Source organism: Myiozetetes cayanensis, unplaced genomic scaffold (genome assembly GCF_022539395.1).
Source record: "Myiozetetes cayanensis isolate MyiCay16 unplaced genomic scaffold, myiCay2020 scf35, whole genome shotgun sequence".
Taxonomy (NCBI): Eukaryota; Metazoa; Chordata; class Aves; order Passeriformes; family Tyrannidae; genus Myiozetetes; species Myiozetetes cayanensis.
The window spans coordinates 1,341,240-1,351,563 of NW_026087577.1; the positions used below are offsets into that span (position 1 = coordinate 1,341,240).

Below are 10,324 nucleotides of genomic sequence, written 5' to 3' on the forward strand. Positions count from 1 at the left end.
TTTCCCGTTCAGCATTCCCGGAGCCGAAGGAGAGCGCTGCTTCCCTCTAGCGGCGGCGGGGATGCCATCCCCATGGAGAGGGATAAGGGGCCTTTGTCTGCAGGGGCAAGATGGTTTGGGGTGTGGAGCATCCCTCTGATGAGGAGGGGCTGCGGGTGAGTCTGGAGCGGAGAAGGCTGAGAGGGGATCTCACCAATCCATATAAATATCCCAAATGCCCATACCAAGATCTCATCAGTCCATGTAAATGTCTCAGATATCCATACAAGTATCCCATTTGAAAGGGGATCTCACCGATCCACACAAACACCCCCAAGGGGTGCCAGGGGGGTGCCAGGGACAGGACAGGCAGCTCTTCTGGGATTTCCAGGACCAAAGGAAGAGCCCTTGAACCTGTTCTTTAGTTAAAGAGTCCCATCGAACCACTCCTGGCTGTGCCAACCTGGAACACGTGGGATCTGCTCGGAATCCCAGACGGGCTGGGCTTGGAAGGGCTCTCTGGAGAGCACCCAGTCCACCCCCAGGGGCACCTGGAGCGGGTCGCACAGGTGTGTTAGGAGACACTGCCCCCCCTCCCTGCTCGTTGGGGCCGCTCCTCTGTCCCCCTCTGTCCCCTCACCCCGTCCCGTGTCCCCGGTGCGGCCCCCACGTGCCCTTCCCCTCCCGGACTACACCTCCCAAGAGCCCTTGCGCCCAGCGCTCCGCCCCAGCCAATCGCGCGCGGCCTTGCTCAGGCATGAGGCCGCGGTGCACGCCGGAAGCTGTAGGCACGCGGGCCGCCAGCCTGCCCGGAGCTGCACATCCCAGAGTGCCCCGGGAGGCGCGGGCCAATGAGCTGCGCGCGTGTTGGCGCGGCGCGCAGGCGCGCTGGGGCGGCGGGCGCGGCCTCATGTGGAGGTCAGGGCGGCGGGGCGGGAGGGCCCGGTGGGTCCGGGGGCCTGGGGGTCCCAGTGGGTCCGGGGCCAGGGGTCTCGGTGGGTCCGGGGGCCTGGGGTCCCGAGCGAGCCCAGCCCCGGCCCGAGCGCGGCACCGAGCGGGGAGCTGGGGCTGGCTTCACGGGGCGCCTCGTCCTGGGGACCGCGGCCTAGGAGGGAACGGGGAGGGGGGTGAGGAGGGGATGGGGAGAGCGGGGAGCGGGGCTGGGCCTGGGGGATGCCCGGGGTGCTGCGGGGTCCGAGCACACGAGGGGTCGCGGGGGGAGGAGACCCCGGGGCTGGGGGGACCCAAGGGCTGAGGTGTCGTGGTGGGGGGAAGAGCTGCTGGGGTGATGCTGCCCCTGTGGTTTGGGGTTTTGGGGTCGATCCCCAGTTCCATGGACACCCCCCTGGCCTTGCTGGGCGAGGTTTTGACGATCCCGGGGGCTGTTTCCAGGAGGGAATTCCAGCGGGGGCTGGAGCTGCAGGTGTGAAATGGCTGCGAAGGTGTTCGAGAGCATCGGGAAGCTCGGCCTGGGCTTGGCTGTGGCAGGTGGAGTCGTGAATTCTGCTCTGTACAATGGTGAGTGGGACGTGTATTTCAGGGTTTTGTCAATGTTTTGGCTTCTCTGGGCTTTTGCTGCCAAACAAATTCCTGGAATTCCTGACGAGCTGTTCCCTCCCCAGTGGATGCAGGACACAGGGCCGTGATCTTCGACCGGTTCCGAGGGGTGCAGGACGTGGTGGTGGGGGAAGGGACGCACTTCCTGATCCCCTGGGTGCAGAAGCCCATCATCTTCGACTGCCGCTCGCGCCCCCGCAACATCCCCGTCATCACCGGCAGCAAAGGTGAGCCCTCCTCCTTTGGTCCTGGAAATCCCAGAATCCCAGAAGAGCCGGGGTTGGAAGGGCCCTCTGCACCACAAACAGCCTTGCACCTTCCAGCGAGGAGGGCTCGGATCCTGGGGCAGGGGGCAGGGAAAGCATCTCAGTGTCTGGCCCAAATGAAAGGCTGGATGGGCAGGGCAGTCAGGGCTGTCTGGCTCTCTGCAGACCTGCAGAACGTGAACATCACGCTGCGCATCCTGTTCCGCCCCGTGACGGCGCAGCTGCCCCGCATCTTCACCAGCATCGGCGAGGACTACGACGAGCGCGTCCTGCCCTCCATCACCACCGAGATCCTCAAGTCTGTCGTGGTAAGGCCGGGCCAGGAGTGCTGGGCTCTCTCTTCCCTCTCCTGGCAGCTCCAGGACCCCCTGGAGCGTGGAAGGTGTCGTGCCTTGGAATAACAGAATCCCAGAATGGTTTGGGTTGGAAGGAAGCTTAAAGCTCATCCATTTCCAACCCACTTGGTCCAAGCCCCGTCCAGCCTGGCCTTGGACACTTCCAGGGATGGAGCAGCCACAGCTTCTGAAGAATCTCCTTCACGGAGAATCTCCTGCTTCTGGAAGCTTTCACAGAACCCCAGAACCCCTGAGGTTGGAAAAAACCTCCAAGACCACGGAGTCCCCCCTGTGCCCGACCCCACTTGTCCCCCAGCCCAGAGCACCGAGTGCCACGGCCAGGCCTGCCTTGGGCACCTCCAGGGATGTGACTCCCCACCTCCCTGGCAGCCCCTGCCAGTGCCTGAGCACCCCTTCCATGGAGAAATTCCCGTTGCAGGCTCGCTTTGACGCTGGGGAGCTGATCACCCAGAGGGAGCTGGTCTCGAGGCAGGTGAGCGAGGACCTCACCGAGAGAGCAGCGACCTTCGGGCTCATCCTGGACGACGTGTCCCTGGTAGGAGCTGTCCCTTTGCCACTGTCCTCTTCAGAGTGAGTGGATGGACTGGGACTGTGGCTGTGTGGACTGTGTGTGCCTTTGGAAGGGGTTCTGTGCTCACAGCTCGGGTCAGCTCCTCTGGCTTTGTCCCTGTGACCTTGAGCAGCCCTTGGTGGCTCTGCTGCGTCCACAGTCCTCCCTGTGCAGGGCTTTTGTAGCTCCAGAGGAGAGCAGATGCTTCCCTGGGTGATGGATTGGGCTGCACCTGCCTCTGGATTTGGCAGCTGTTCCACAGGCACCCCAAGGAAGCACCAGGAATGAGGAGGGGTGAAAACACCCTCTGTGAGAGCAGCTTTTTCTGCAAAGCATTTTCTCCTGGTTCTCCTCTTCTAGGCCTGTCCAAGGAGGGGGCTCTGCCCTCCCATCTCCCTTTACAAGTTAAATTTCTCCCTTTGTAAATTAAATGTGTTGTAACCTGGCCTGTACATCCACCTCTCCTTCTCTCTCCTGGGGCTTCCCTCGGAATAGAGGAAGTGTTTGCAGGGAGGGAGGTGACTTTGTTTCTGCAAAATGTCATTTTTGACACTTTGTTTCTGGTGCCTTTCCCCTGAGGACACTCCTGAAGGAAACAGCTTTCCCTGTCCCATCCCAGGAGCAGCCCGGGCTGAGGGTGGTGGTGGGTGTGGGATGGGGAGGTCCGCTTGTCCCAGTTGCTGTTCTTGTTGGGATCCTGGCTTTCCCCCTCCATTCCAGTGTCAGTGGTCCAGGCAGGGGCTCAGCAGAGCTGCTGAGAACTGTCAGTGTTGTGGACTTAGTTTGATTTGTGCCCTCCAGACCCACCTGACCTTTGGCAAGGAGTTCACAGAGGCGGTGGAAATGAAGCAAGTGGCCCAGCAGGAAGCAGAGAGAGCCAGATTCATTGTGGAAAAGGTAACTTGTCCTTCTGAGAAACGTGGAATTTGTTGCTGGTGTCTCCTTCCCACTCCAGCTTCCAGAGAACACCTTGCTCACCTGGGCAGAGCCTGGGCAGGGGAATGACTGAGGGTCACAGGGCTGATATGGCCCTGGATAAAGCCCAAGGGTGGGTCTGGGGGTCCTTTTCTCATATCCTGTCCCAGTCAGTGTTCCTGGAATGTTGAACAGAAATGCCTGCGTGGAGGAGGGAGGAAAAGCCAGTTAGAAATGGGGTTCAAGGGTGAGATTTACAACCAGTTTCCTGCTGTTTGTGGATTTGGAGAGGGTGGTCAGAGCTTTGCGGGGTGTTTGACACCACGGGCACAGGGACCTGTGTGCTGGGAGTGTTACTGACAGGTAATCTGGGATCAGCCCAGCATCTCTGTGAGCATCTGCAGAGACAGCTCTGTGTTCAGTGCAGGTGTTCTCAGCTGGTCTGTGCCTGTTGAAATGGCAAGAACCCACAAAATCCCCCAAAATCCATCCTGTGGATGCAGCAAGATGCATGTCATCAGCCAGGGTGATTCAACAGTTGATCTGACCTGGTTTTAACTCTCTTGCTGAAGTCCTCCAATCCCTCCTAGACAATTTTCCACCCTTAGGTGGATTAGTGTTTCCTCAGGTTGAAAATCATCTTGAAATTGTCTTTTTTTTTTTCCCCACAGTAGGCAGAAAAACAATCAAAAATAACATTACCTTGGGTGTCTGGGGTAGAGAACAGGAGGGCGGTGAGGTGGGGCGGGCCGTTTCAAACACGAGAACAGCCTCGTGTTTGGCTCCTTTCCTCTGTGGGAAATCATCACTGCCCCCTTTTCTTTCGCTTCCAGGCTGAGCAGCAGAAGAAGGCAGCGGTGATCTCTGCTGAGGGAGACTCCAAGGCAGCAGAGCTCATTGCCAACTCCCTGGCCACGGCCGGGGACGGGCTGATCGAGCTGCGCAAGCTGGAGGCGGCCGAGGACATCGCGTACCAGCTCTCGCGGTCCCGCAACATCACCTACCTGCCCTCCGGACAGTCCGTGCTCCTGCAGCTGCCTCAGTGAGCCCGGCAGCCTCTGCCCTGCCCTCTCCAAAACAAAATCATCGCGGTTTCCTCGTTGGTAAAAGCAGAGGAAACGGAAATCACCCCGTTTTTTCAATTCGTAATCCAATAAAAGCGAACGCGCGTTGACACCAGAGCTGCGTTTCCTCCCACGTGCGGGCAGAGCTGTGGCTTCACCGACCGCTCGAGGCTTGAGAATTGCCCCTTTCCAGGCAGTTTGAGCTCCAGGAGCAGAGTTTGCCATCTGCTCCCTCCTGGGAGGAACAGGTAGCCCGGGTGACTCCCCGACTGTGCTGTACCAATCAGGGCTCGCAGCTGCCTCAGTGCCTTCAGGCCTGGACTACGGGACAGGGACGCTCAGGGCTCGCCCTCCATCAAGCCAGTCCTGTTCCGGGGGTCACCTGAGAGCAAAAGGACACCTCAGCTTAGGGCAGTGGCTCTGCTGTGCCTGTGGGAACCACAGCACTGGAGGCACAGCTGAGTGCTGGGGGTGAGCAGGGCACAGATCCACTCTGTGCAGCAGATGGATTTCAGGCACGGGGCAGAAGGTGGCTCCTCGGCAGGAAATCCTGCTGGAAACGGGACATCTCTCCCTCCTGTTGCTGCACCCTGATGTGTTCCTCCTGCCCCGGGGGCTCCTCTCCAGGGTCAGCACACAGAGGGGGTGACGTGGTGCTCCATGGCTCAGGCAGTCGGGGATGGGCAGAATTCTCTGTTCCATCAATGCTCTTTTTTATTTAGGGAGGCCGAACTGTGAGGAGGATGTGATGGGGGAGATTGTATAACCAGCCTTCAATAAATGTCACAGGCCCAAGGGTGGCAGTGTGGGTTGTTGCTTTATTTCCTGCTGTCTCAGAAGAATGAAGGTTGGGTCAGTGGGGCAAGACACGTCCTGCTTGTGCTGGATTATCGGGATAAAAGGCACTTGGCACAGGTAAACTGGGCTTGATCCCGACGACTCAAAAGCCTGGAACGTGAGTCTTACACTGAATTCCTGCAACAAGGTAATACCTGTAACAAGAGTGTCTTGTTTTTGTGAGGGCTTTTACTGCTCTCCCTGTGCAGTTCCAGCCTGGCAACATCCTGCAGATTGGATCTGTTATCCCTCAGCAACACTCTTAGGTGGGTGTCACTGCTGCCCTGAGGGTTCCTGTGGAGCCTGCTGTGGATGGTGGGCTCGCTTCAGCCCCTTGGACTTGTTGCCCTCACCCCTGGTGACATGGAAAGCCTTTCCTGCTTTTTCTGCTGGGCAGGGAACGCTCCTGCAGTGATGAGGTGCCTGAGCTTGCAAAGTATTTCAGGCTGCTGAGGAGTCGGGTACGTAACTCCCAAATAACTTCCAGATCTCCCCCTCTGGTGCTCTTGGCCTTTACTCTTCTGCTTTCCTGCTTCAGACACTTCTGGGGAAGCTTCCACTGTTCTCCCAAGGCTCCTTTTAAAGCCCCCTCGGCGCTTCCTGCTTTAGTTTCACTCTCCAGGTGTTGGGCTCCAGACAGCGTGGCTGAAATCCCTGCTCAGCTCCCGGGGCTCTGCGTTACCTCTCCCTCCAGCTCTGAGCTTCCCGTAGAGTGTGGTGTTTCCTGCCCTCCCCTCTCTGGAGGTGTCTGAGGCTCTGTCGGTGTCCCCTGGGTCTGATCAATCACCACTGCCTTTGCTTTTGGGTGTAATTCCTTCTATAAATGTTCCCTGTCTGTTAAACTGCTCCTTGACCCTCCCCCTGCCTCACTTAATGCCTAAAAGCTGCCACCAACTCCTCACACTTCAAAGCTGCTCTTGAACCTGGGGCTGTTTGCAGTGTGTTAGTCCTGGTTTGGAGTGTGTTTGATGAACCCCTTGTTTATATTGTGTTCATTGCTGAACTCTCGGGTCTGGGAGCTGCTGTGTGGTTGAGTGACAGAGGCTGGGGCTCTGCTGCTCACGGGGGCAGGAGGAAGGACTGGAAGGGCTCACCTTTTCCAGAGGTCACCTTTTCCAGAGGCCACACGAGCAGGAGCAGCAGGGCCACGCTGTTTCCCAGCAGGTGGCAGCAGCAAATCTGCGTGGGTCCAGAGCATTACTGTGATGAATTCGTGCTGGAGGGCCCAGAGTTGGTAAAAGCCTGGCAGTTTTTAACCCAAAGCCCTGTAGTTTGTGGCTTCAGAGTGACTGATGGCAGCACTGACTGGTTTTTTACTTCCTGGGAGACTTTTCCATCCTTCTTCCTTTCATGCCAGTGGAAGAGAGAGCTCTGCAGCAGCTGGGCCAGAGCTGGCAACAGCCAGACCAGCCAAACAGGCTTTTGTTCAGGATAAACAAACAGGATTTCCTCTGTGTGCTCTCCCTCTCCTGAGCTTGCTCTCTCCCTGTTTAACAGATAACCAGCCCACCTGCCCTGGGAAGGGACGTGGAAAGCCACCCTACGGACAGGCCCTTGGAGCAGCTGGGATGTGCAGCTTGGCTGTGCCTTGGAACAGGCACCTGCTCCCTGACACTCCCTGAAGCACCTGGGCTGAGGCCTCCCAGGTAAGGGAGGTCCCCAAGCTGGGATAATTTGTCCCCTGCAGCAAACTGGCAGCATGTCTGAAGTGGGCAGAGCAAGGGGCAGGGAGGAGTTTCCTTATTGCTTCCGTCGTGCTGTTCGTACCCAAGTGGATCCAGCAGAAAAGGCCTGTCCTGAAAAACAGAGGGTGTGGGGGGAGGAACACTTGTAGAAGCGAGGAGGAAATAATGTCCCAGTCAGGCTGGAGCTCAGCTCAGCTGGGAGAAGGGGAGCAATCCTCAGGGCCAAATTTGGTTTCATCATTCCTCGCCTGGCACTGGGGCTGGGACGTTCCTCGTGTGCCTGTTTCCCATCAGAGCTGACTCCAGGGCAGCACGGCCTGCCTGAGCCATGCGAGGCTCAGAGGTGGCTGCAAGGTCAGGTGTGCATGGAAAGGACTCCAGTTAAACCAGTTTGTTCCTCACCAGCAAAGGGCCACGGACCCTTCCTGCACTGCTTTGTCAGGGCTGATGCTGAGGGGAGCAGAGGTGTCTTTAACACAGGAACAGAAATGTCCAACAGCCTCCTCTGGGGACATCTCCATCTAATAATGACTCCAGCACAAACTTCAGAACTTCCTTTGTGTGACACCTGAGATTACAACACAACACCAAAGCTGATTAAGCAAAGAGTAAAATCCCCCAGTTCTGTGAGCTTCCCTCACCCCCACCCCGCTCATGGCCAACTGCTGTATCCCAGACTGTATTTTCCTTTATTTAAAAAACCAAAAAGCACAAAACCAAGGCTACCCAAAGAGAAATTTTTTTTTTTGTGGCATGGTTTTTATGCAGAGGCTGATGGTTCTCATAACACAGTCATGTTACCCCAGGACCCCAAAGGAAGTTAACAACCCCACATGGAGCTGCTCCAAAGGTCCAGTCTCGGGTACAAGGAGATGCTGGTGGGTGTGAGCTCTGCTATATTATTTGGGGGCAATTAATCTTTAATTGTGGCTTTACAGTGAACTAAGAAAGGAGGAGAATGGGAACAGGAATTTCCTCTGCCTGAACTTCTGCTTTGCCCTGACCCAGCCTCAAAGCCCAGTGCCTCATCTCTGGGTGGTGGTGGTTCCCTCAGACAGCACAGGGCTTCCTGTGAGCAAAGCTAGCAGGAAAACCCCTTTGTTTTCCTTCTGCTTCCTTTCCCATTGCTTCAGAGGATCCTGAATCCTGCAGGACAGAGCAGGATATCTAAAAGATGAAGTGTTACTCAGAGTCATTGAGCTGTCAGCACCCTGTCTGTGCCTCAGTTTCCCTTCCCACCCTTGGACTGCTTTCCTAGCGGGGCAGGGCTGTTCTTTCCAGGCTCCTTGAAGAAATTGTCCCAACTGCAGCACCAGGCAGGGGGAGAAGGGCGAGTGCAGCTCCACAAGGCCTGCTTAGTGGCAGCCCAGTCACACCCAGTCACCTCCCACCACAGACGCGGCAGGTGGGACAGCAGGAAGGCAGCCCTGTCCCCTGCTGGCTGTGGGAAGGCAGAGGGCTGGGAGGGCTGAGGAGCTTCCCAGGAATCCTCACAGCAGGAGTCCGGATGAAGCAGATCCATCAGTAAAGCCAAGAGCTCTGTAAACTGGGCCCCATCTGAGCAGCACAGCTCACGTGGGGCTGCAGGGCTGGGCAGCAATCTCTCCTACCAGAGCATTCCAGCCCTGAAAGCCGTGTAAAACAACCAGAGCGGATGGCCCAGGAACACCCACCCAGCCTGGAAAAGCCAGGGAGCCTGCCCACAGCACAGGGAAGCCAGCAGCTGACAAAGGCAGGAGTTCACCTCTGTTTGGTTTTCTCCCCCCACACCATCCTGAGCTGGGACTCGAGGTGACCCTGGGACAGAGTTCGCTGCATCTCAACAATGCTCTTGTTACATTTGCTCCCTCAGCAGGCCCAGAACACCCAGACACAGGAGGGCATTTCCCACACTGCTCCTACCTGGAGAGAAGGGAAATGCCAGGGAGAGGGGGCACGGAGCACAGCACGTGGCTGAGCAGGGAGGGAGCTGCAGAGAGCTGCCTCTAGAAGCTCTAGAAGCGTGGAGAGAAAGGAAATGGGGCTGATAAGGATCTGTGGCTCGAGGCAGGTGTGTGCTCAGAGCCCAGCTCAGAGCAGGTCATGTGCCAGCAGGGACTGGGGCTGTGCTTGTTTCCCTCTACCTGCCTGACATGTCTCCTCACGTCAAACCCAGATCAAAGAGAGGGCTGGAAAGAGCTGGAAGGGCTTCCCTGTGGGAACAGGGCTGAGCACACAGCTGGATCCCTCCCTGGGAACAGCACCAGGAGCTGTCACCCCCCATTAGCAGAACAGCCAGGGAAGGAAGCGTGCCCTGCTGGGTGCCCTGGGCAAAGTTGCTCTCTCCCTCCAGCTGGCTCTTCCCTGGGCCACCAGAACTCTGAGGGGACACAGGCAGGGACATGAGCACCAGTTTGGTTTCATCCTGCCAGGAGTACAAGGACATTTGCATCTGGCTGCCTTTTTGGCTGTTTAATACTTTATTCCTCATTTGTACTCCTCTGGGCAAGGGCACCTGCTGCTTCCCAGTGTCCCTCTGCTGAAATCCCACATTTGGGAGAGGGGCCTGTCACTGCTGACTTGTACGTTCGCCTTCCAACAAAAAAGGTCCCCCCCCATTCTTCTTCCTTCCCTTTCCAAGGCAGGAAATTCTAATCCATGCCATCCTTCACATCCCCTGAAATTCCCTCCCTGTTCTTCCTCAGGAAGCTGCACTGCACAAAGGTGTTGGGCAAGGATGGAGCAGTGTCCATGCACTCCAAGCCCGAGGTCTTCCCAGGTCACCACATCCCTCTCCAGCTCTTCCCAGGTCCCTGCAGGGATTGGGCCAGCCTGGGGCCTGCTCTGAGCCAGGCCAGGCAGTGACAGCTCCCATGGGCTGGTCAGAGTGTCCTGCTCTGCCCCCTTCCCATGTCCCCAAAGCAGGGAATTGCTGGGGCAAGGGAGAAAACTGGAAACATTGTTCTGATCCTACCCTGGGGCTTCCCCAGCCTTCCCTGCCCTTTTAACTTGATCCTGAACTTTGCCTGTGAAAGCCCCAATCCCTGCTCTGCACAGGGAGCTCAAATCTGAGGTTTATGCTCAATAATCCAGAGCAAATAAAGCACTCTGCTGTGTAATGTTGAGTTTCAGGAGA

General features: G+C 57.3%; 1 protein-coding gene across 1 annotated transcript; it reads left to right on the forward strand.

Annotated features, from left to right (window-relative positions):
- The first annotated feature begins 846 nt into the window (after window positions 1–846).
- On the forward strand, window positions 847–5,484 carry PHB1 (prohibitin 1). Its single transcript, XM_050327973.1, has 7 exons — window positions 847–897; window positions 1,372–1,497; window positions 1,602–1,763; window positions 1,968–2,110; window positions 2,577–2,693; window positions 3,510–3,605; window positions 4,457–5,484. The coding sequence occupies exons 2-7, from the start codon at window positions 1,410–1,412 to the stop codon at window positions 4,667–4,669; spliced, it is 819 nt and encodes a 272-aa protein (XP_050183930.1). The 5' UTR covers window positions 847–897; window positions 1,372–1,409; the 3' UTR covers window positions 4,670–5,484.
- Window positions 5,485–10,324: the final 4,840 nt, after the last annotated feature.

Excerpts from the sequence above, each read along its gene's own strand:
- PHB1 (XM_050327973.1), top strand. The coding sequence starts at position 1,410 with ATGGCTGCGAAGGTGTTCGAGAGCATCGGGAAGCTCGGCCTGGGCTTG. Across the intron at positions 1,764-1,967 it reads CGTCATCACCGGCAGCAAAG|ACCTGCAGAACGTGAACATC; the intron begins GTGAGCCCTCCT and ends GGCTCTCTGCAG. Across the intron at positions 2,111-2,576 it reads AGATCCTCAAGTCTGTCGTG|GCTCGCTTTGACGCTGGGGA; the intron begins GTAAGGCCGGGC and ends TTCCCGTTGCAG.